Source organism: Dromiciops gliroides, chromosome 6 (genome assembly GCF_019393635.1).
Source record: "Dromiciops gliroides isolate mDroGli1 chromosome 6, mDroGli1.pri, whole genome shotgun sequence".
Classification (NCBI taxonomy): domain Eukaryota; kingdom Metazoa; phylum Chordata; class Mammalia; order Microbiotheria; family Microbiotheriidae; genus Dromiciops; species Dromiciops gliroides.
The window spans coordinates 95,021,252-95,048,268 of NC_057866.1; the positions used below are offsets into that span (position 1 = coordinate 95,021,252).

General features: G+C 37.3%; 1 protein-coding gene across 3 annotated transcripts in view; it reads right to left on the reverse strand.

Moving 5' to 3' along the window:
* The window catches only part of FAM193A (family with sequence similarity 193 member A), a 203,630-nt gene that overhangs the window by 15,996 nt on the left and 160,617 nt on the right, over positions 1-27,017 (reverse strand). For all 3 annotated transcript variants that reach the window (XR_006353604.1, XM_043971749.1, XM_043971748.1), the window contains exons 15-20: positions 18,621-18,819; positions 16,893-17,165; positions 16,031-16,313; positions 15,130-15,316; positions 14,477-14,707; positions 10,916-11,741 (exon numbers count right to left, since the gene is read on the reverse strand). Coding sequence is in view for 2 of the 3 variants with exons in the window: in XM_043971749.1 (XP_043827684.1) it covers positions 10,916-11,741; positions 14,477-14,707; positions 15,130-15,316; positions 16,031-16,313; positions 16,893-17,165; positions 18,621-18,819 (1,999 nt within the window). In the remaining variant the exon portion in view is untranslated. The remainder of the gene's footprint in view (positions 1-10,915; positions 11,742-14,476; positions 14,708-15,129; positions 15,317-16,030; positions 16,314-16,892; positions 17,166-18,620; positions 18,820-27,017) is intronic.

The following is a 27,017-nucleotide window of genomic DNA, read 5'->3' on the forward strand; positions in this document are numbered from 1 at the left end:
TATCTTACTAAGCTTCATAACCATCATTTGCTGTAGGTACAACATTTAACAAATAAGGAAATTAGAAAGCAACAGGATGAATGAGGCAGCATACTGTTGTGGGGGAAACACTGGATTTGAAGTCAGAAATTTCAATTCTAACTTTGTGACTTATGATCTATGTGACCTTGGGCAAGCCACCATGCCCCTTGACCAAACTTTCCTCCTCTAAAAAAGGAGGTAATGGGGGTATCATTTAATAATCTTCAAGTCTCCTTGCAGCTATATGAATAGCCTGGGTTGAATCTAGCACAGTACCTTGCTCATATTATGCATTCAATAATCATTTGCTGAATAAAATTATAAAATTAGGTCATCTTAGAGAAGCCACCTATGTCTGACTATATACACAATATTCTACTCTATAGCTCCTTAATTCTGCAATGGTAGGAGGTACATTTTTAAAGAGCCAAGCTTGGTCATGATAATTTCAGAAAAAAACGTTAATTTCTAAAGAGTATTTAGAATAAGTATTCAAATGAGGATGAAATTCAATTTTTGCTGTTATTGTTGTTCAGTCTTTCAGTCATATTCAACTCTATGTGCCTCTGAATTTTTTTCCATGGGGTTTTCTTGGCAAAGATATTGGAATAATCTGCCATTTCCTTCTCCAGTTCATTTTACAGATAAAGAAATAGAGGCAAACAGGGTTAAGTGATTTGCCCAGGGTCACATAGACAGTAGGTTTCAGGCTGGATTTGAACTCAGGGCTTCCAAACTCCAGGCTCAGCAATCTGTTTACTTTGCCACCTAGCTGACCTTCCAATTCAATAAACATTTACAATTGTAGTTCAGTTTTCAACCAATTTGAATTTGGGAATGGGGATAAGGGACACTCTCTCTTTAAAATATAAAGGGACTGGGGTGAACAAATCTTAGGCTCATAATGTGAGCCCAATACACATATATGGAAACACTAGCACAATTTCCAGATTTTACCTGGGATTTGAGGAAAACCAGGAAAGCTAGTAGGTGGAGATGAAGAAGACCATTCAGGTATAGGGGAAAGAGAGAGAAAAAAGCTGAAGGTGAAAGATGGAGTGTTTTCTTCATGGAATGGCCAGGGATCCACTTTCACTAGATTTAAGAGTATCTAGCAGGGAGTAAGATGTAAGAAGACTGGAAAGGTAGTTTATGAAGGGCTTTAAATGTTAAACAGAGAATTTTGTATTTGATTCTGGAGGTGATACAGAACTACTGAAGTTTAGTGAATATGAGGGTGATGGACCTGAAGTTCAGAAAAATTACTTTGGTAACTGAATAGAGGATTGATTAGAATGGAGAGAGACCTGAGGAAGGCTGACCTATGAATAGGCTATTGCAATAGTACTCTGCACCAGAGTAGTGATAGCATCAGAGGAGAGAAGGGACCATATTCAAGAGATTTTGCAAAGATGAAACCAGCATGCATTAGCAACAGATAATATATAGGGGATGAGAGAGAGTGGGGAGTTGAGGAGGGCACCTAGGTTGTGAGCCTAAGGGACTGGAATGATGGTGTTGCTTTCTATGGTAACAGGAAAGTTGGGGGTGAGGGAGGGCTGGCTTAGGGGAAAGATGATGAGGTCTGTTTTGGTCATAATGAATTTAAGGTGTCCACTGGACATCCAATTTGAGATGTGTAAAAGGTAGTTGAAAATGCAAGACTGGAGACCAGCCGAGAATTTAGGCCTGGATAGGTAGATCTAACAATCATCCCCAGAGAGGTGATAATCAAATCCATGGGTGCTGATGAGATCACCAGACAAAAGACAAAGCCCTGTGGGATACTCATGATTAGTGTGGATAAACAGGATAAGGATCCAACAAAGGAGCCTGAAAAAGAGCAGTCAGACAGGTAGGAGGAGAACAAGGAAAGAGTAGAAGGTGAAGAGGGTGACTGACCGCATTAAAAGGTGCAGAGAGCCCAAGGAGAATGAAGACTGAGAAAAGGCTATTAGATTGGCTAACTTTGGAGAAAGCAGTTTCTGTAGAATGATGAGGTTAGAAGCTGGACTGTAATCACTTAAGGAGAGTGAGGAGAGGAAGTGCAGGTACTTGTTGTAGATGGTCCTTTCAAGGAGTTCTGCAATGAAAGGCAGAAGAGATATAGGACAACAGTGAACATGGAAAGATGAAGTGAGAATTTTCTGACTTTATAGGAGTCATGCATGAGCATGTTTGAGGCAGTAAACAGAATGATGAGAGGGGGCAATCTGATGGAGGAGACAGGATGGAATAGCATCACTTGAACAAGCAGCGGGGTGAGGTTTGGTAAGGAGTAAGGCCATGTTACCATGGGAGACAGGGGTGAAAGAAGAAGATAGTGGCAGAAGGCACCTGAGTGACAGTTGGGGATCCATGGGACGTTTCAGAAGACCAGGATTATGAGCTGATATGGGAGATGCAGTAGGACTGACTACAGCATGAGGACCCAGTTGAGGCTATATAACATACATCTGAAGTGAACAACGAGAAACAGAGAGATTGTGGGATTTTTTTCTACTTTCATTTGGCAGCAGGTGTAGCATGTGTGTAGAATGAAAGCAGCAAATGGTGGTTGTGATCCAAGGCTGAAATTTGGCAGGGTGCAATCAGTGATTTGATAAGGGCTCTAAGGATTCAAGAGGACAGTATAGAGGTGAACTGATTCACTGTGGTGTCAAGATGGAGAAAAGAAAAAAGAATATGGTTAGTGCAGGGGTGATGGCCTGGGAGAGAGTTGAGGGATCAAGGGATTAGAGGCCACAGTGTGGATAAGTAGGCTCTGATTAGGGAAGGAGCAAAGTCAACAGATTATGGTCAGATAAGGGGCTTTCAGAGTTACTAAACATGGAAGGTTGTGCTTTTGTGGGTGATGGCAACATCAAGGGTTATGATGATATCCACAAAGGTGTGTGGTTGAGGTAGGATGGCACAGTGGGTCATGGGAAGTGAACAGGTTGAGGAAAGGAAAGGTCAGGGTACTTTAAGGAGTGCCGACATGTATGTTAAGTCCCTGAGGATGAGGGCAGGAGTTGGGGAGGAAAGAAAAATTATGTGAACTCATTGAGGATGGAAGGAAAGTGGGAGCGCAGTATCTTGGATTTTGACAGAACTAGCACAGCCCTTACCCTAAAGGAAGATCCTCTACAAAATTACCAACAAAGGGACATCTGGTTTCTGTCTGAACATCTCCATTGGCAAGAAGTATACTATTTCATGAGATGGTAGAATTCTCTTGATGGACAGCTGATTGACAAGGAATTCTTCCTCTATTAGGAACAAAAGTCATGGAACCATTCTGTAGGATTATCACTTACTAAGATTCAGTTTCACTATGTTATAGTATAAATCACTCTGTAAATACAAAGAATATTAGCTGACAACAAAAATGCTTTACATACATTATCTTATTTGAGGTTTCCTATAACTCTGTGATGTGGGGACTATAAATATTATTTCTATCTTAGAGATGAGGAAACATGGGCTCTCAGAGTTAAATGGCTGGACATGGTCAAAGAAATACTAAATGACAGAGGGAAGATTTAAAGCTTTCTGACTTCAAGTCCAGTACTTTATTCATTATAACACATTAACCACCCCCCCATCTTTTAAAAATAAAAAGTCAAAACCTCAAACATTTTAAAAAAAAGCCATGGGGAATTAACATCAGCAAATGTTGAGGTAGTAAGTAAAACTAGAGAAAATGATTAAGGAAATCTGCTAGAAGGTAAAAGGTTTATTTCAGACTAATGCAAGCAATTCTATCAGATACTTACTGAAATTCCCTAAGTAAGATTCTCTTTTTGATCAGGAGAGTGGCATGATGAGACTTGTTTTAGAAAAATCAATGAGGCAACTGTTACTGAAGAGAGTTTGAAGAAGAAAAAGCCTGGGAGATTAAATCTAAGCAAGAAATGATGGATGGATTCCTTTGGCAGTCTGGTCAAGTTATAGACAGACCCCTTCCTACAATAATATTTAAAGGCAACAAATAAAATATGCAGGACTTCAAAGGAAACCAATTATATAGAAATTAATAAAATAACTATATACACACATATACATACATATACACGTATGCATGTATGTCAATTTTCAAGGACCCCAGGTTAAGAAGGGAATAAGCATTTTCATTGTGCCTACTATGTGCCAGGTACTATGACAAGTGCTTTACAAATATTATCTCTTTTAATCCTTGCAACAACCCTATGAATTAGGTGCTATTTTTAATGCCATTTTACAGTTGAGAAAAGTGAGTCAGAAGTTAAGGGACTTACTCAAGGTCACACAGCTAGTGTCTAAAGCTAGATTGGAATACAGATCTTCCAGCCTCTGGGCCCAGTGTTCGATCCACTGTGCCATCTAGAACCTTTGCCTTGGAGGGTTGGTAAGCTTTGCAATGATTCAGAGTAAGGACCTACTATATGTCCACTGGATAGGCTGAAAGTGATGTTTTCACTTCTCAGATTTGCTTAAAGTGTTGCCACCCCCTCCCCATTTTGTCTTTATCACATCCTTACCCTGTAACATACTTATCTATGTACATATATAACTTCTTTGTCCTTGGACTAGAAAATCTCTAAGGTCCTTTCCAGATAGAAATCTATAATCCTAAATCCTAAAAGCTTTTTCCCATGATGCATCATGCTTGCAGTACCTGTAATTAGAGCTAAAAACAATCAATAAATCAACAAACATTATTTAACATTGACTATATATATATATATATATATACACACACACACACACACACACACACACACACACACACACACACAAGAATTCAGTGAGGTGCAGGGGACAGATACAAAGATTAAAAGTAAGAGAATCACTGTCCTCCAGGGGCTTAGATTTCCTGCAGGGCAGGCATGTATACCTTGGATTCATGGATACCCCATAGAGCTGGTGGGTAGATTTTAGGGAGTCTGTGAACTTTGATGGGAAAAAAGATTTATCTTTCTTTCACTAACTCTTCAACTGTGGATTTCAAAATAGAAACATTATGGGGGCATCTAGGTGGCGCAGTGGATAGAGCACCAGCCCTGCAGTCAGGAGTACCTGAGTTCAAATCCGGCCTCAGACACTTAACACTTACTAGCTGTGTGACCCTGGGCAAGTCACTTAACCCCAACTGCCTCACTAAAAAAGAAAGAAAGAAAGAAACATTACAAGAAAGGGGCCATAGGTTTCACCAACTGCCAAAGGGATCCAATGCACACACAAAGTTACAAATCCTTGTACGAGGGGTATTTACAGCTAAATACATAGAAGGTATGTGTAAACAAATCCACGGTGTTGGGGAAGGGGCTATGCACTAACAACTGGAGAACCAGCAAAGTCTTTTGAAGGAGGTGGCACTAAAACAGAGCCTTGAAGAAAGTCAGTGGTTCCAAGAGAAGAGGTAAGGAGGAAAAATATTCTGCTTAAGGGGACAGAAGCTGGGGATGGAATGCTGTGTGCAGGCAAAAGCAAACAGATCAGTTTGGATAAAAGCAGTTACATGTAACTGGCCTGAAAAGACTGAATGGAGCCAGATTATGATATGCTTTAGATGCCAAATAGAGGAATCTGCATTTGGTCCTAGAGGGAATTAGAAATCACTGAGGTCTCTTGAGTAGGTAAGTGACATGGTCAGACATATGCTCTAAAAAACACCAATAATTTGGCAGTTATGGAAGATGAGTTGAAGAAGGGAAGGGTTGGATTCAGGGAGATAAACTAGGAGACTACAGAAACAGTTTAAGAAGTGATAAATGCTTTGGACTGAGATTGTTGTGGTATTAGTAGAGAGGAGAGGACTGATGTGGAAGATGTTGAGAAGGTGCTATCAAGAAGAAAAAGTAGTCACTTCTGGATCATTTGGCAACTCCAGCATCCCATCTGTGGACGACACTTTTGGATACTTCACTATTTCTATGCATCTCTACAAGGCAGCTCCAGAAAGGAGATAGAAAATCAAAAGTAAACCAGGTTTGTGGGATGAGACAGAAACAGATCAAGTAAAGTTACTGGCATAGGAAAATTATATCTATCTAGAGGAAAATTTTCTACCAATGCTGATTGATATGTGCTCTGTATCCTAGAACCTTAGAGGACACTGTGTATGACCATCTTAAGGAAGAAAGGAATACTTTCCTACTTAAGTTAATGGTACCTAAACATCTTTAGGTATAAGAAGTATCATTTCAGCCTGTGACCAACACTCCTCAGATTTAATTCTTTATTGCCATGTAAACTCTTAAAGAATATCTCAAAAACAAAATAATTTTATCTTTTTCAACTTCTATTTTATACTATAGTCCAGTGAATAATGTACAAGTTACTATCTAGCTCATGTTATACAGCAATAGAATAAATCAAGATTCTTGCAGAGAAAAAGAGAATCCAGCTACTGAAGGGGTTCTACTGAAAATAAAAAGGTCATGATGATGGCAATGTGATAACTACAAAAGATTAGTTAAGTCAAAACTGAGCTTGCTCTACCTTGGAGTCTAAAGACTTGAATTCAAATCCTGGTTTTAGTTTGTGTGACACTGGACAATTTCCCCTAATGAACATCAGGGTCCTCATTTGTAAAATGGAGATAATCATAACCGCATTATCTATCTCAAAGGGTAGTTGTGAGAAAAGCATTTTGTAAACCTTAAAAAATTTGAGCTATTAGTACTTGTAGCACGGCCCAAGTTATGCTCTAGTACTGGGTTGAGTGTTTAGGAAACACGCTGTCAGCTGCAGGCCCATCATGGTACAATGCAGCTTTGGGAATGAAAAAATGGAACATGACATGACTGCTGCCTTCAATCAGTCAATTGACAAGAATTGATAAAGCATTTATTGTGTGTCAGGTACTGTACCAAGTGCTGGGAATACAAAAAAAAGGCAAAAAAGAAGCCTAAGTGGCAAAGGGCATGCATTCCAACGGAGGACAAACCAGTATGTGAAGATACATGCAAGGTAAAATGTGATAAGGACAAAAAAAAAAGAGATCACTTTGAACTGGGTGGGAAGAAGTATGAAAAGCAGCATGAATAAGAATCAGAGAAAATTTCGTGAAGGTGGCATCTGATGTTCTAGGCACAGACTCTGATGGCCTGCATGAAAGAAGATGGGTAGAAAAAAGCAAGACAAGATTACAGAAAAATAAGCAGTCCAGTTTGACTGGAAAATAGTGAATGAATGAAAAAGCATGTATTTATTAAGTGCTTACACAGAACTGTGGCTCCTAAGGGAGGCAAAGTTTCAATAAGGGGAAAAAAAATCAAGTCAGCCAATTTTCATCCTGCAGAAAATTCATTAACACTCATGTAATTTTAAACATAAAATTTTAGGTGGAGCTGAGTGTTGTGTGGCATCTGTGGGTGTAGGTACATGTTACAGAAGAGAGAAGTAGGTGATTTAACTCAAATAACCCAAAGTACTTTGGGTACACCATTTTCGTCTTGTTCTTTCCTTAGGATTCTATTACTAACTGACTAAATGCAGAATAACGACGTCTTAGGATGTTAGTATAACATGATGGTGTGGACTGAGTGCTGGATATGAAGCCAGTCACACTTGAATATGAGCAGTTCTGAATTCAGACTTACCTGGTTTACCATGGATTTTAAAAATCCAGTCCTGGATCCATCAATATTTAATTCCTTAAGAGCTTACTCTATCCAAAACATAAAGTTGTGCTCTATTAAGGCCTTTTTATACAAAGCACAGAACTGGCAGTCTTTGAGGGCAGATTCTCAAAGTGCTTCAAGTTTAAGCTGACAAATGCAAATTGTCAGGGAGTGGCCAAAAATGTCACTAACTTATATTTACATGGTGTTTTAAGGTTTACAAAACGTTTTCTTCACAACAATCGTGTGAGGTGGGCAATGCAATATTAGCACTTTACAGATTAGGAAATATACAGAAAAGAGAAATGACTTGCCCAAGGTCACACAGTTGTAGGTGTTGTAGGTGGGCTTTGAATAGTCTAAATATTGTATTATTTCATTAGATTATGCTTCTCCCATCAAAAAAAAAAATCCCATTCACCTATCAAGAATTGGAACAAAGTGTCCCCTGAATTTTCCCATTTCCTCAACCTTTACATCTCTTTAAAGAACAAAAAAACAACTTCCAAACACATGAACAAATCAAGTCATATATGTAAGATTTTTTATGTCTAAAAAAATGACTTTGCCCCTGTGTTAAAATCGATGTAATTATTATATATTTCATCTAAATCCTAAGATTCTATATTCATTTCTCTCAGTTTTTCTCAGGTATTCAGATACTGATGATTTGTACATTTTTTGCTGTAATTAGAAAAACAATTCCTATTTCTTAGTCTGGTTGCTTCTCTTCCAAATAGCTGTAGGTAGTTTAACCTCTTCTATTTCTGCTGTCACAGATGAGCAAGTTTCCTATTCACCTATTTAATTAGTATCTTCATAGCAGACAGAAAAAATCTGAGTGGTAGAATACATTTCTATTTGCTTGGCATAGGTCTTCAATCCTCAGCTTATTTCATACTTCTGGCTACAAACTCATTATCCTGTGCCCTTTTGTCATGCAATCTCAGAAACCTCCATGCTCCAAAGTATTAGTGAATTGTGAAGAGGATGCTGAAATGTGATAGTAAATCTCAAAAATTATAGTTGTTGGGGGCAGCTAGGTGGCGCAGTGGATAAAGCACTAGTCCTGGATTCAGAAGGGCCTGAGTTCAAATCTGACCTCAGACACTTGACACTTACTAGCTGTGTGACCTTGAACAAGACACTTAACCCTCATTGCCCTGCCCTCCCTCCCCCAATACAGTTGCTTCTTCTCACTGGATTAACTGTCCAGGGAAAGTGACAATTAGCAAGGCAAGAGAGCTTTATCTGTTGAGTCAGCCACAGCAAAGTAGCTTGGCAGAGTAAAAAAATAAACAAACAAAACCCCCACCAGATTGATCAGAATCCTAACTGTGGCACAGAATGAAAGAACTGGAAGGGCATCAGAGATTAGCTCGGTTCAGCTCCCTCACTTTGTATATGAGGGTACTGAGACCCAGAGAGAGGATGTCATTTACCCAAGGTCACAGAATCAGTGAGAGCACCATGACTTGACTCTAAAAGCTTGTTTCCAAGTCTAGGGCTCTTGTCCACTAAGTTAAAGTTACTCCTCCTTTCAGGTTTTCAGTGTGACTCTCAGCCTCAGTTTCCTCTTTTCTAAAGTGGGTCAAAGCAAACTCTATGATTCTTTGCCACTCTGATAATGTATCATCTATATTACTGGAGCACAAAGATGGATGCCAGGAAATAAGAGATACTCTATGATGGCAGAAGGACATAGAGCACCACAAAGAATACTTAGAGAGGCTTAAGAACTGAACAAGGAAATTTAAAAATCAAGTGAATTCTCATTGTAGGATGAGATCACAGAAGTTTAACTAAAAAACACCAAACACTAAAAACAAAAACTAAACACTAAAGCGTTTAGGGTCTTCCCTCATGCCTACAAACAATATTGATGTGGAAAATGGAAAGGAAGCAACTTAAAAATAATCTTTCCTTCTGCACAGAAAGATCATGCATTCATTGGATGATTTCAAATCACTCTGAAACTTTGACTTATTGGTTCTTTTCTTCCTGAATCATGTTGCTGATGTCTACTACTTACTTCAAAGATTACTTAGCTCTACAAACTATTTTAATTATTTTTTGTTTTTGTTTTTGCGGGGCAGTGAGGGTTAAGTGACTTGCCCAGGGTCACACAGCTAGGAAGTGTCAAGTGTCTGAGGCCAGATTTGAACTAAGGTCATCCTGAATCCAAGGCCAGTGCTTTATCCACTGCACCACCAAGCTGCCCCTCTACAAACCATTTTAAAATATAGTTTGAATAATGATTGTATAAATTGAAATGGAGAAGTACTGTTCATTTTTAATTCTCTTCAACTGAAATTGATCTTATTCCTTTTCAGCCTCTTATAGGCCAAGCAGCTTCACTAACTTGATTCATGTTTGCTAACACACTCCTATCATTTTATCTTGAGGAATTTTGACTCAATTCCTGAACATATAGCAATGGTGCTATTACACAGGTGATATGGTGTGTAGAACTTGGGAATTGAGACCTGGGTGGGAATCCTGGGTCTGACCTTTACTATACCATCTCTGCATCCAAAGACAAGTCATTTCATCGCTATGGGCCTTGGTTTCCTCATCTATAAAATAGGTGTAACAATGCTTGCAATATTTACCAAACAGAGGGATGTCATGAGCAAAGCAGTTGGTCAATTTTAAAGCACTATAGAAATAAACTATTATTATTATATGTGGATTAGGCCATTTTCAATTTAGATGGGACTAGAATCTAAGTGTAAGGGAAAACTAGAGTTTACTGCCTAAATGACATAACTTGAAGAGATACTTTCACCATAGTAGGGCCTCTTCCTGAAACCAGGCATACTATGTGCATTATGAATGAGTAAAAATGTTTAATACCAAGGTTCTCATTGGCTTCATTCCCCTGATCCATTCAGGTGAAAAAAGTCCCTACAAAATGCAAAGCAAGAGCAAGGTACAGTACTATTTAGAGCTAGAAAAGTTCCTAGATAGCATCTCTAGTCCTTCTCCCTTCCTTTATAGATGACCATGCTGAACCCCAGAATGGTTTGCTCAAGGTCACAGAAAAAAATGAAAGGGCATACCCAGGACTCCAATCTACATCCTGACTCTAAATTTAGGGCTCCTCCCAAGAATATGATACTGCCTCTCAGAAATTAATCAATCAATCACAGTAGTACCTATGTGCCAGGTACTGTGCTAAGCACTGACCAACATACTGTCTTTCTAGCATAGGTTCCTCACTAAAGACTCTAGTTATTATGTCATCTTCTGACAACTCACACACTTAATCATGCTCAACATGACTTTCTCTGAGCTATATTTACCAATTGAATTGTTGACTTTGTCTCCTTTTTTCTTCTTATTTTTCTTGTTCTTGCCCTTCGGCTGTGGAGAATCTGCCAACACCAATTTGTTGTTTGAGGGCTGCTCATTTGGAGAAGGGGATTCAATGAGGATTGGCAGCGATTTTTCTTCTTTGACATGATTTAGTTGTTTTCTGTTGTTGTTGTTACTATTGACTTTTTTCTCCTCTTTTCTCTGCTCGGTAGAAGAAGTGAATTCTACTGCCTTCACCTTGGGTTCTGTGTGATTCCTGGGCCTGGGTTGGCTCTCAGGCACTTTGGGAGATTCAGCCGGCTTACTGACAGGCTTAAGCTTTGTTTTACTACTCCCCTCTTTGTGGTGGTGCATTATGTCAAAGAGGAAAGAAAGCGGCTCATGCTGCTTCACACCCAGCTCTTTTTGGAAAAGTAGTTTGGAGTCTCTAGAGTTGCCTGGATTAGACAGTCCACAGACTGTTTCAGGCTCTGGTCTCTGTTCCAAATGATTAATGTGTCTGGAAGGTGAGCTCGAGGAAGTTTCTGTTTTCTCAGACTGTTCAAGTGTGCCGTTCCGTATCTCTTCAGAGCTTGGTACCGACTCTTTTGCTGACTGGAAATTCCTAGTAAGCATGTCCAATTTTGGACAGTCTTTATTTGTTCTATCTTTTTTCTTTTTCTTTATAGCTCGTAGCTGTTGGAGCTCTTGAAGCCTCTGGAATTCCTCTTTGAGTCTTTCTTCTTCCTCTTCTTCCCGCCGCCTTTGTTCTTCAAGGAGTTGGTGATGTTCTCTCTCCCTGGCTTCTGCTTCAAGACGAGCTTTCTCTTCTAGCTATAAAAAAAGTGATTTAAAAGTTGACAATAAGTGTTCTAAGTTAGGACAAAAAGGAAAAGTTAGGATTACAAAATACCTATTGAATTATAAATTCAACTATAAATTATTTCAAGTGATGTGCATATGCTAAGGAAAACTATTTACTTAAAGAATTTTACCATAATAAAAAGAATTAGATAGGGTCACATTTAAACTATACCCACCCCAAATTATTCCATACTATTGAATGAGGAGTAAAATAAGGAACATATATAGTAATATAATGTTTCTGAGTTGAACAAGAGTTCTTATTGTATCTTTGATAATGCTAAGCACACTAAACAAAGTAAAATCTTCTATTTCCATATGATGTCCGCGAAATCATGGTACTTCTCACTTGCAATATTTTGCATTGTGCTCCGTATGTGCACAAAGAGAAGCAAGTGTCAACTACCTGTTTCTAAAACTTGAATACTAAAGATTTATTGTGCAGTATTCAAATGGTACTCAATTGCATATGTAATATCCCTATCTAAGCACAGATTTATAGAGCAAATGAAGTTCAAATGCTGATGCATGAATATATGTAAATATGACACAAGAAATAAGGATATAATACTGAATTACAACTTAACACTTCTCATCTCAGGGGAGACATTTAGAAAGCCTTTTTATGGCAGAATAGTGCCTTTAAAAATGTAGCATTCGTGGAAAAATGATCTCTGAACATTTCTGGTACCTAGAAGGATAGGGACTTAATTTTTATTTCCTGCTTGAAAAAGGGACACAAATTCTAGAAACTCTAAGTAAAAAAAAATTCCATTTGTCTAGAAACTGAATCAAAGTCATTAAAAGTTTTGTCAATGAAAAAAAAAAAAGTTTTGTCATTGGAGAAGGCATAGATTTTTAAAAGTAGGGTAATTTCTGGGACCAGAATTATCTAACAGTTCTAAAGACAGAAACTGGGTCTATATCAGTCATCAGACCAACTGACAAGAGATCCAAAAGAATTTACCAGTAATAAAATCTTAGAGTTAGAAGGATTATCTAAAGTAATCTAGTCCCAAATTCCCCATAGTTCTTTACTGGTAAAGTGGTAGTGGTATGCACTAGTTGATAGTATCCACAGCAAGAGCCCATAGCTGGAGAAAGCAGCTGGGAAACTCCTACTTGCTCCATTAGGAAGTGTCCTGATGATTTACTCCTAGTGCTCAAAGCTTCTGGTCTGTGGATCTTGAGAAGTCTCTGGGCCCAACACTATCATCCCCTCTTGCAAATGTGTCAGGTCAGGTCCTTCTTTGTAGAACTAAACCAGTGAACCTCATTATTTTACTTTATTTTAAACTTAGATGAAGGGAAAAAGCTCAAGAAATACATACATACATACACACGTATACACACGTATACACACGTATACACACACACACACGTCCTTTTCAGGAAAGGATAAATAATTTAATATTTGTTCTTATGCATCAATCCATAAGCAAAAAAATTCTGAAACAGGTATGTGGGAAGACTCATGATAAAAATATTATATGAGCTAGATGATTGTCAGAGAACACCCTATACTCTAGTACACAAACCTATGGGTAAATGGGAAGGGAAATGAATAAACATTTATATAGCACCTACTATGTGTCAGGTACTGTGCTAAGCATTTTATAAATATTTTATTTGATCTTCATAACATAACACCTTTGGAAACAGGTGTTATGATGCACATTTTATATTCGAGGAAACTCAGGCAAAGAGAGAGTGACTTGTTCTAGGTCATTGAAGTATGTGAGATTAGCTTTGAACTATACATGCTAGAAGAATGTAGTCTTTTAGAGGTGCCTATGACCAACGTGCTCATTTGTTAAAAGGCACTAAATTAGTCAAAGCTCATCTGCATCTATAACATTCTCCCATTAGCTAAGGTGAATAATATTTTGTTTCACATTATAGTTACTTTTGTTAAGGTTAATCGAACCAGAGTACCACAGGGCCATTGCCCAGGAGACTCCTGAAATCCTTGTACAGTGTACAAGGGATGCCTGATTTACTAGTGGTGTAACCACTGTCAAGAATTAGCTCCTGTTTGGCTGCTCAGCATTGCTCTCACTCCACAAATAAAAAACAGTCACGGTAGTACACCAGACAGAAGGTAGAGGGGGAAAACAATTATGACTTGTTACAAAGGCTTACATCTCTCACTCTTTGAACAATGAACACTAGAACAAAAAAAGACTTTGGTTTCTAAACGACTGCATTTTTCATTCTCGTCTCCTCCTTCCTTTCTGCTGCCTCTATATCTCTGTATTTCTTTGCCTTTTCTTGCAGCAAAGCACTTTCTTCTGCTAACCAAAACTTTTCTTTTCATTCATTTAGACCCTTGGAGAAGTAACCAAACATATTGAAAACTGCATTTCTAAAGACATGCCCTTGCATGAAAATATCTTGACTAGAGAGAAAGCATGATTTCAAGTTCAAACGTATGTTGTTTTTTAAACCCACAAATACTTTCCTCTAACACTCTGCAAAACATTCAAGCTGTTTTCTATAAAACTGAAATATGCAAGTTGCAATCAACTGACATTTTAAAATCCTATCAAACCAAGGGTTATTTTCTTAAGAAATACAACGCTACTGCTAAATTATCAAGTTTTTTACATGCTATTTTTCATGTATGTAAAATTCCTTTAGAGAAAAGAAATTTGGGATTATCAAAAAAATGAAATAACTTTTGTTGTTGTTGTTGGTTTTTTTACCTTTCTTTGCTTATGTCTTGCTCGTTTGGCAGCCCGAGTACTGCTTACTGGTTTAGTCTCTGAACTGTTTATAAACTGTAACAAGTCTTCTACCTTTCGATGATCAACGACACTCTCCCTTTCAGAGATTTGATCAGTTTTTTTTGGCTGCTCTTCTTTCCTCTTGGTTAAGCGTAAACGGAGTTTCTCCCTCATTTCTGCATAATTTCTACTTGTTGGTGCAGCTGGTGGCTAATGTAATAAATAATAATGTAATAGTGTAATGTAATAAATGTAACAATATAAATATATATAAATATAAATGTAATAATATAATAAAAACATTAGATAGAACTTGATTTTCAACATTTAAAAGTTTCCTAAGTTGAAAAGTTATCACTGTGAACATCCAGATCATAGATTTTAGTTGCATAGCAAATAAAATTGTGGTGTAACAAAATCTGTCCATACTTAACTTAGTATCAGAGGCTTATTAGCAATAAAACCTATGTACTTCATAATTAAAAAAAAAGGTGAGAGGTTTGAAAAATAAGCTTCAGAATACTGAGAAATAATTTTATCCAATGAAGAAAATCAGCATATGCCTATGTAGATCCTTTATGTATAAGATGATAGAAGAACCAACAAGCATGAAATACAAAAAATGAACTTACACCACCATGCCCGAAGAACTCACAGTAACAACAGTCACAGTATTTTCCTTCTTTCTGGTTTGTGGATGTCGAGGTACTAGAGCTGTGCTCAGAACAGCTATCTTCGTCCTGGCTTTCTTCTCCATCATACTGCTGATGGTCATATGCACCACTGTTTTCACAGCGATGCCCTTCACAATCAGGGTCACTGTATAGTTTAAAAACAACACCACCACCTCCCATTAATTCACCAGAGACATACATGCCAGCACCTTGTATTTAGGAAAAAACTCTGCTAAAACATGATGTTTTTTTTTGTTTTGTTTTTTTTTTTTTTAGTAAGGCAATTGGGGTTAAGTGACTTGCCCAGGGTCACACAGCTAGTAAGTGTTAAGTGTCTGAGGCTGGATTTGAACTCAGGTACTCCTGACTCCAGGGCCAGTGCTCTATCCACTGCGCCACCTAGCTGCCCCAAAACATGATGTTAATACCCAGATTAAAAGCAAAAAGCACCCACATTTCTTACTATAGAGCTTCCACTAGCAATACTGAAAACTGAAAACAAAAATGACAGAAAATCCAGAAGACTATGGAATCTTTAAGTGGCCATGTAAACTTGGGAAACTGCAATTAATCACATTCAGAGAGCTGGATTAGCAGTCCTCTGAGGTCCACTGGTGATTCTATAAATCACCCTCAAATGGAACTGTGTGGTTCCTGACATCAAAATCATGCAAACTAAGTAGACTATTATGGTGAAGTATTCTACAACAAATATTTCTTTGTAACTCTTTGGTTTTAAATTGTTCACTGAGAAGGGAATTCTTCTATATAACAAAAGTTAATTAGTCAAAACTCAACCTTAAAAAAATAAGCAGCATTCACAACTGTTGATTTACAAAATTCAAGCTTGAGGACTCACCTGCAGATACTTGGTGGAGCACTTACTGAGCTGTCTGTAGTAGATGTAGGAGGTGCTAAGGTGGTGGGACAAAGCCCTGAATGTGGATCCACAAATCCAGGAGCTGTGGCAGCAGTTTTGGGAAAAGATGGGGATGTGAGATTTGCAAGATGGGGTGTGGAAGCTGGTGAAAGTGCAGCAGGAGAAAGAGAAGGAAGAGATGCTAAACCAGTAGGACTATTTCGTGGTGCAACTGGTGCAGAATGTCTATGATCCTCTTTACTGATATTATGAAACACTTCACCTAAAATGTAAAGAAATCAAAGCAGTTCTTTTTAAGTCAAAGTTTCCTTAGCCAGGCACATTTTAACCCTCACATTCAATATATTTTATTTAATGTTATATTGACTCTTCAATCATTAGTGACTCAAACTAGAGATAATGTAATTGTTCAAATTCATGCTACTACACTAGCTAAATACCAATCTGATTTAGGCTTGTTTAATAAAAAATTAATGTTTCTCCTTTATTTCAAAAGCTCAAAAGAGCTATGACAGGTGCCTAAAGATTATGTCAACAGTAAAAATACTACAATTCTGTAAATTAATGTGCTCGGTAAGTAATTCATTCTTACTACAGAATAGAAGGCTTAATTCCTCTGCATCATATATAGAGATCTAAGGCAAGAGATATTAAAGAGGTAGGCTTAAAGTTAAAGAGGAACGCAACATTGTAGCAGGAACTATATGTAACTCAAGGCTATTACTATAATGTGCCATATCTTATGTAATAAGCATGCTGAGTGACATCAAATGGGTTTAAAACTTTGGTGTTTCTAAATCAAAACCAACTATTAATGGTTTAGGAAGCTATGTACTCTTACCTATTGATGAAGGTCTCTTAGAGGACACTTTAAATTGGTTGCTGCTGGACTGCACTGTGGTGGCAGTGCACGAGACAGAGGAAGTAGCTGAAGATGTTGCCATGACAACTTTATTAGCTTCCATAAAAGCATCTTGGAAATTGTAGAGACATTTCTTTTTTGCAGCATTTTTTTTCTCTTTACTATCAGTAACCGGAGTTGTTTCACTGCCAGATGTGGTTGGAAGTGCTTCAGGTCTTATTTCTGAGAGTGTTGGTCCTAATATGTCACTTCCTTTAAAGAAGAGGTAAAAAATTATGAGTTTTATGATTAAAAATGCAATTCTTAGCAAAAGTCTAAAAAAGTACAGACTGGCAACTATTTAGTTCACTGTTTTCATGTAGCTATAATGTTAAGTTTTCCTGGGAATTACTGATACCAGTAAATTACATGTCTTAAATTTATCTTTTCTAACTACTCAAATAATGGCTTTCTCCACTGTGAATGAAAAGTATCATATTAGGTTGTTGGAACTTGGAACTGTGCTATTTCTTTGCTCAAAAGTCACTGGAGAAATGTATGAGGTTTGCTCACAGTTCAAAAAATATGAGATGCACGAAGAAGAAATAAGTGCCAGTGTTGCTGCTTGCACATTAACTCCCAAATTTGAGACCACAAACAGTTTGGAAGGCCAATAAGCAGTCAGTTTTCATAGATATTTGGAGGCACAAAAAAGTATCTTGGTAATAGTAAAGGGAATGTTAGTTAAAAGTGGACATCAAATATGTTCAGATTAGCAATTGTATTACTGTACCATCGATATAAACAGATTACCCAAGAATAACAAAATTATTGCTGAAGAGTTAAAATGAACAATGTCCCTTGATGGGCAGTAGATTCAAAATTTAAACTTCTTCCAATAAAAGGGTTTACTAAACATAGTATTTTGATCTATTTGTTCTTTCTAGGAAATTCATATTAAGTACAGCTTAACTAATTAAAAGTATTAGAAGGTACAGAATATGAAAGTGGGCTAATTTTGAAGATGAAGGAAACAAGAGGGGGATTTATAGCTGCAACTAACAAAGAAACCAACAAAGAAGGATGACAAATGTTAATTTGTCAAAACAAAGGCCCCAATGGACTGAAATGTAGAGTGGTAATATACATGGTTCTGTCCAAAGGTTGCATGTACATCGCTAAGGAAAGATGACAGATATGGTGGCTATTATTATAATAGTATATATATACACACACATATTACTTATGTGTGTGTGTGTGTGTGTGTGTGTGTATATATATATATATGTATATATATATATATATATGTATATATGTATACACACACACACGCACACAACATGGTTTGTGTCATTCTTATTGGCCATGTTATAAAGCAAGACTTCAACATAATGAATGAGACTAATTTAGACAGGGTCAACCTGCTGCAAACAAGACAGAGAATTATTACGATCGACACACTGGCCTGAAAATTGGTTTACATAAGGTCTGGCAGTATAATATGGCCCAAGTCTGACAGGCTTTCAGTAATAATAAATATTTCAAGTCTACCTGTAACAACAACAAATAATATTCTCATTTATATCAGTAGCATAATATAGTACAGAGTTCAAATCTTGAATGTTACCAGAGATTTTAATTATAAAAGTAAATCCATACATTCTAAATTGAATCTACTCATTTACTCAGTTTAAACTTTCAGGAAATTAAAGAAAAAATAATCCTTACCAGAAATTGTATCTGGCAAAAAAGTGGCAGGATTCCAGTTCTTATCATTCATCATTTCTGAACCCCAAAGACTTATGAATTTAGAACTATTCCAGTCTGGAGTACTCCCAAAACAACTTGGATAAATATGGTCTTGAAGAGATGCATTGAATACCTGATGCTTATTTGTATGATTCTGAACAGGTGCTGGTGGTAAAGCCTATAAAAATTGAAATAATTATTATCTAACTGAATATTCTAATAAATACTCCATTTATCTCTAAGGTCATTCTATAAATGACAGACATAATAGTAGGGAAAACTTTCTAGACACTATAAAACAGTGATCTCTAAAACTAAATTCTAAGGTAAACATATTTTACAAGACTAATTTAATAGGATCATCTTTTTTAATGGGATGCTTAAAAAGTATCACTTTCATCACTTTTTGCATCATGTACCCCTTTGGCAATCTGGTGAAGCCAATCGATCACATTTCAAAATAATGTTTTTAAATACAAAAAATAAAATGTACAGGATTACAAATAAGGCATCCATCTATCCATCTATGTTAAAGTTCACAGACCCCAGGTTAAAAAGCTCTGGTCTAGTGCAAATTCCTCACCGTATAGATGAGAAAGCTGAGACTTAGAGAGAGTTGAAGTAGTAAGCTGCCCATGGTCACAAAACCAAGTCATAACAGAGCTAGGACCCAAACATGGGTCCTTACTCCTTTCTCTTACTCTAGTGTTCTTTTTACTAGACTGCACATAATGCTGACCATTAATTATGGTATGTAAATATATGCAGTTATACAAGTACATAGAGATCTATTCACACTTATACTGGCACACAAAATATATGACCTAGGTAGTTCACATAATTACAGACAGTTGTGTACTGTACAATTACTATTTTGTTTTGTTTTTAGTGAGGCAATTGGGGTTAAGTGACTTGCCCAGGGTCACACAGCTAGTAAGTGTTAAGTGTCTGAGGCTGGATTTGAACTCAGGTCCTCCTGACTCCAGGGCCGGTGCTCTATCCACTGCGCCACCTAGCTGCCCCCTTGTACAATTACTATTAAGGAATACAAAGAATCAAATTTTAAACAGGCTTAGATTTTAAAACTTAAAGGAAAAAAATTGAACAATGTTAAAACAAACCCATTCATTTCTAGCATTTGTTGCTTCTGTTAAAATGAAATATATTTGTGTAAGACTGAGTTTGTTTCAATATTTATTCCTACAGGCTTCTTTTCCATCTCAGGACTGTGACTATGGGAGTTAACTCTTACACCACTGACCCGTCTCAGGACAATGAAAAAAAAAGTTGAGACCAATGCTGCTTCCTTATCAGCCCCTCCAAGGGATGACAAGAACTCTTAGGCTACTTGATGTGCCAAGGTAAGCTATGATCAATGGCATTTTTTTGAGCAGGTAACTTATTCATTCAGTAACTAAGGAATGTGATCTAAGCCCAGAAGAACCACTTCTTCCACAAAGCTTTGCCCACACTGTTTCAGCCCTCACTGATCTCTATGTTAGATATGTGATCTCATTAACGCAGATACTCTCCACTCATTCATTTCATCATGAAAATCCACCAAAGGGTCTGCCTGATGTGATGGCAGCATTCCTCTAGGTCTCATGTTATTATGTAGGTACCAATGAAGCATACAGGCTATCTACGAGTTAATCTTAGATATTGTTCCATCTCCATTTATGGCCTTGCAGTTTTTTAAAAAAATAATTCCAGTTACTTCCAGTGCACAATTCATTAATAACCAGTGACAGCCAGAACTCAAAACATCTCTCCACTGGCCTTTGCATGACCTACAATTTTAAATCTTCAGAGATTGTAGAGTATTATTCTAAGATTTGCAGTTATACTGTACCACTAAAAGAATATTGGTATTCAAATATATGGATCTTTTTTTTGGGGGGGGGGAAGGGTTGGGTGTGGGTGAGGTCATTAAAAGCACTGTGCAATTTGCCAAAAGTAAACTACAGGAAAATACATTTAGAGCTAGAAAGGTCCTTAGAGGTCATGTAACCTCCTTTAAAAAAAATTCTTTTTATTCTGAATTTAAACATAAAACAAAATGTGTATTTTTAGAAATATTGGCCTTTCCTTTTAAAACCCACCCACCCACACCTATACACCCCTTTTAAAAGCTGACTTGTTTAGGTTTCCTTCTTTATTCTTTTGTGCTTAAAAATGCTTAAAAACCACCGCTTTGTTTTGGGTGGAGGAAGAGGGCAGGATAGAACTGAACTAAAGTCCTTTGACTCCAAATCTGATGGTTTTCCCAGTGAACTATACTGACTCTTTTGTCATGTTCTATTTGATTCTGGGCCTAGATCACTGTCCAAATGCAGCTCAAGATATACAAACTAATGAACCAGGCTGGTCTTCTAACTGCATATATATACCATAGTCTGGAAAATGGGTACTCTTCACATGCTTGATTTTTCCAGTATCAATAGTAAGGCCAAACTTTTGATTATGGATATGATATTGGAAAACCAGCAAAGTTTTAAGGCTTGTTGCAATCAGCATAATGTCATCTATAAATAATAAAATCTGTATAATATCACCACCTATAAGAAATTTCTCATCTATCTGGCTGCTAGGTAGAGTATCGGATAGAGTGTTAGATTTGAAGTCAGGAAAACTTACCTCCCTGAGTTCAATTCTGGTTTCACATACTTACTAGCTGTGTGACCCTGGGCAAGTCACTTAACCCTGTTTGCTTAAGTTTCTTAATCTGTAAAATGAGCTGAAGAAGGAAATAACAAAACACTCCACTATCTGCCAAGAAAACCTCAAATGGGGCCATGAAGAGTTGGATACAACTGAAAATGACTGAACCACATCTATTTGAATAACCTTGGGCAACATCTTTGACAAGCACATATATTACTAATTTATGCCTTGATGTGTTAGAGGGTTACCAAACAAAATAATTTTATCACATGCATGGGAGAAACCATCATGTTGGAAAGGAGTGTCCAAAGGAACATTTTGTTTTACTGTATCAAATGATTATTTTCAGAGCAAACAAGCACAGTAGAACCTTGTATTCTTTGCTCCTTTGATTGAATTGTATTAACTGTAAAGATGTGGACAGTGGTAGAAAATCACTTGGGAAATTCTACTTGTTTTTTTCTTATCTCTATCAAAAATGTCCTTTATATGATTATTTTATTTAGATTACTTTAGATATTTTGATTATTTTAATATTTTGTAGAGATGGGCAAGTCAGCATAAGGATTGTTTAACAGTGATATTTTCTTTATTGTTTCTTTTCAATAGTAATGAATTTGAAATTATGGCCCCGCCCCTGCAATACTCCTATACTAGGCATTTAATAACATTGATTTCAATTGAATTTCTCATCAACTTTTCTATAAACCTTTTTTGTCCTCTACAACTTCTCACTGTTTTTGGAGATGATATTGCTCACAATATTCCACCATCCTTCTCTGTAAATTTATATGAAGGAATCTATACCCTAAACCCATGCTGACATCTGCTGTCATACTGCTCTGGCCTAGAAATCAACTGTTTCCTAGATGAAAAGGTTTCTGAGATCTTTAGAGATCTCACTGTGACGAATAATTTATATCAGTTTACTTCCTGATAATCTGTTCTATTACCCATTTCCCAGCTCTTAAAAGCATTAATATCTGGTTTAAATAGATTGGGATGTACAATTTTCGTTTATGCTCTTCTAATTTGTCTTATTGTTGATGAGTTGAAAGGTGAATAAGAAATAAGTGTTATATTGATACCAAGAGAATTTCCTGTAAGATAAAATATAATCAATTTTTTAATGTTATTCAGTCTTCACTGTACTGAATCTTTCATGGCTCTGAACAGAGTATTTATCATATATCTGATCAAACTTATTTCCCTCCAGACCTTCCTATTTCTGTCAAGGGCACCATCATCCTTCAAATCCACACATGTTGACAACCTCAGGGTTATCCTTGACTCTTCATTCTCCCTCATCCTCTGTATCACATTGGTTGGTAAATCTTGTCATTTCTACCTCCACAATATCCCCTCTCATTTGGACAACTGCAATATACTTTTTTTTGAGGGGGGAGGTGCAAGGCAATGAGGGTTAAGTGACTTTCCCAGGGTCACACAGCTAGTTAAGTGTCAAGTGTCTATACTTTTTTTCTTTCTTTCTTTTTTTTTTTTTTAGTGAGGCAATTGGGGTTAAGTGACTTGCCCAGGGTCACACAGCTAGTAAGTGTTAAGTGTCTGAGGCCGGATTTGAACTCAGGTACTCCTGACTCCAAGGCCGGTGCTCTATCCACTGCGCCACCTAGCTGCCCCAGCAATATACTCTTAAATGGTATCCCTACTTCAGGGAAGCTAGGTGGCACAGTAAATAGAGCCCTGAAACTGGGAGGACATGAGTTCAAATTTCACCTCAGACACTTACTAGTTATGTGACCCTGGACAAATCACTTAATCCCAGTTGCCTAAACATCTGGGGCCATTGCCCATCATCCCGATGTATATCTTGCCACTGGACTCAGATGGCTCTGGAGGAGAGGAGGTTGGGGACCATACACAGCTCTCCTTCACTTAAATCCAATTCATTACACATCTCTTCAAGAAAGAGGGAAAACAACATCCCTACCTCAAGTCTTTCCCCTCGCTAATCCATCATCCTACACATAGCTGCCAAAGTAATTTTCCTAAAGACCACATGTATGACCATGTCACCCTAGTCAATAAATTCCAATGACTCTGTATTACCTATAGGATAAAATATATGCTCTTCTGTGTGGCTTGCTTTTTTTTTTTTAATCTAAAGGGGGGCAGCTAGGTGGCGCAGTGGATAGAGCACTGGCCCTAGAGTCAGGAGGACCTGAGTTCAAATCTGGCGTCAGACACTTAACACTTACTAGCTGTGTGACCCTGGGCAAGTCACTTAACCCCAATTGCCTCACTAAAAAAAAAAAAAACCAACAAAAAACTAAAAACAAAATCTAAAGGGAAGCCCTGACTGAGCAGGACCAGAACACTTTTTTTTTTCTTTTGGTTGTTTTTGTTTTTTTTTTCAGGGCAATGAGGGTTAAGTGATTTGCCCAGGGTCACACAGCTAGTAAGTATCAAGTATATGAGATCAGATTTGAACTCAGGTCCTCCTAAATCCAGGACCAATATTTTATCCACTGTGCCACCTAGCTGCCCCCTTCTGTGTAGTTTTTAATTTCTTCACAACCTGAATTCACCCCACCTTTCTAACCGTATTACACATCCTACTTTTCCTGTACTCTATGATCCAGACAAATGGACCTTCTTGCTGTTGCACATACATGACATTCTATCTCTAATCTTTACATGCCTTTGAACCAGCTGTCTCTTATGGACTCTTCCCTTTCTTGTGTCTTTTGGAAATCTTTGTTTCCTTTAAAACTGTTCATGTGACACCTTCTCTATGAACCCTTTCTTGACTCCTCATGTGCTAGAAATCTCTCCCACACCCCAAATTTATCTTGTATTTGTTTTGTACACCTTTGTTTACGTATATGCAGTCTCTAAAACAATGCAAGTTCTCTAGATGGAGGGAACTTATAATGCTCAGTATATAAGTAGGTGCTTAATAAGTGACCGCTGAGGGCAGCTAGGTGGTACAGTGGATTCAGGAGGACCTGAGTTCAAATTCAGCCTCAGACACTTGCCACTTACTAGCTGTGTGACCCTGGGCAAGTCACTTAGTCCTCACTGCCCTTAAAAAAAAAGAAAGAATAAATGACAGCCACCTGAGCTATACCAAAGTCTCCTTGAGAGAAAGAAGTTGTCTTTTACTTTTCCCCCATACCTTTTCTTACCAGTCTGTCTAAAGAAAAGTTCTCAATAAATATTTGTTGACAGGTTACACAGCATAGTACTAGCTACCAAGGAAACCAGAGGTTAGAGGACATTAAAGGAAAACAGAAGATGAGGAAGATAATTATATACTAAAAAAATAAAAGTTGGTCAAAGTCCTGTGTAAAGAGCCCTTGCTCTAGGATGAGACTAGCTGGGTGCAAATTCCAGCTCTCTTGGTCACCACCAGCATGGCAAGTCACATCACTGTTCAGGGCTTTCATTTACTCACTTGTCAGATGAAGGACTAGACCAGATGATATCCATGGATCTCTCCATCTCTAAGTCTTATGAACTACCTGAAATTTAATACTACATCATTTTCCAACCATTTCTGAAGTTTAGGTACAAAGGTCAACTGCCCAACTACTACTCACTTAAGTTCAGTTTCTATAGAACAAATTATGGAGGTTTTAAAATTTACTTATCTGAGTGTCCCATTCATACTAAAGCCAAAAACAGTTGAACATCACTACTGGTTAGAAAGGGAAAAGGCACAAATTTTAAAAATGTTAAGAGATGTTTAAATGATGAGAATTTCATTAGAGTTGTAATTTAAAAAGAAAGAAAACAAAATGAATTTCTGAAGAAAGACTTATTGGCCAGAAGTGATATCAAGATATCACAGAGATAATAATCTTGCAGTGGAGAAAGTGACATACAAATAAGCGATAGTACACAAGAAACCTAACAGTTATGCAAGGGAGGAAAGGAAGTGTAGTGGAAACAGTGATGGAGTCGATATAAAGACAGACCTAGGTTCCAATTTCGGCTTCAGAACTTCCAAATCTCATTACTCTAGGCAAGTCACTTCACCCCCTGAATTTTAGTTTTGTCATTTATGAAACATGGATGGTGCCACTTATATGACCTACCTCAAAGTGGTGGTGTAAGAAAACTTGGTAAGCTTTACGAACTGAAGAGAAGCAAACAAGGTTATGCAAAATCAGAGGCAGGAAAAATAACCTCTGCCTTGTGCAGGAATTACATGAAAGTTTCGTGGAAGAGATCATATTTGAAACAAGCAAAAGAGGCAACAGACCCAGAAATGTTTAGTAATAAACATGTGGTCAAGCTGGAAAGCTAGACCCATAGTCTTTCAAGGTCCAGAGGGGAATCTCAGAGTTCGTGTTTAGGACAATAACCAGAGAATAACATAAGGTTCAGAATCATTAAAGACTGAATGTATTTATTAGACTAGAAAGGCAAAACAAAGAAAGTTTACCTGGTTCTTTTGTTCTAATAGAAAATTTTATTATGTTCTTGGTACACTTAAAACACTGTTGCTAATAAACATCGCTGCTGAAACATCTCCAATCTATTATACCTAAAATAAATTTCATTTGTGAGGAGAGGCATCTCTACCCCAAGCTAAATAGGTTCTGGTTGAACATTTAAAGGCTGTCATAAAAAGAAGACATGTGAGTCTAATTGACAGAATTTTTCTTTCTTTTTTTTTTTTGTGGGGCAATGAGGGTTAAGTGACTTGCCCAAGGTCACACAGCTAGTGTTAAGTGTCTGAGGTGGGATCTGAACTCGGGTCATCCTGAATCCAGGGCTAGTGCTTTATCCACTGCATCACCTAGCTGCCCCTAATTGACAGAATTTTTATTGGCTGGAATGAAAAAAAAAAAAAAGGGGGGATATCCTCTAAATCTTGGCCTATTACAAAAGAATTCAAACAAAAATGGGATTTCTTGCAAACTAAAACAACTCTGAGGCACAATCAAATTGGCCAATATGACAGAAAAGGAAAATGATAAGTGTTGGAGACGTGGGAAAATTAGGACACTAATGCACAGTTGGTGGAGTTGTGATCCAACTATTCTGGAGAGCAATTTTGAACTATGTCCAAACGGCAATCAAACTGTGCATGCCCTTTGATCCAGCAGTATCACTACTAGGTTTGTATCCCAAAGAGATAAAAAAGGGAAAAGGACCTACATATACAAAAATATTTATAGCAACTCCTTTTGTGGTGACAAAGAATTAAAAATTGAAGGAAGGCCCGTCAATTGTAGAATGGCTGAACAAGTTGTGGTATATGAATGTAACAGAATACTATTGTGCTATAAGAAATGATGAGCAAGCAGATTTCATAAAAACCTGAGAAGACTTACAAGAACTGAAGTTGAGTGAAGTGAGCAGAACCAGGAGAACACTGTATACAGTAACAGCAACACTGTATGATGATCAATTATGATTGACTTAGCTCTTCTCAGCAATATAATGATCCAAGACAATTCCAAAGGATTCATGATGGAAAATGCTGTCCACATCCAGAGAAAAAACTATGTAGTCTGAATGCAGATCTAAGTATACTATTTTCACTTTATTTTTTTTGGTGGCTTTTCCCTTTTGTTCTGTTTTTTCTCTCACAACAAGATTAATGTGGAAAACATGTTTACATGATTGCACATGTAAACCTATATTAGATTGCTTGCCATCTTGGGGAAGGAGAATGAGAGAGAGAAAAAATTTGAAACTCAAAATCATAAAAAAAAAAAAAGAATGTTGAAAACTATC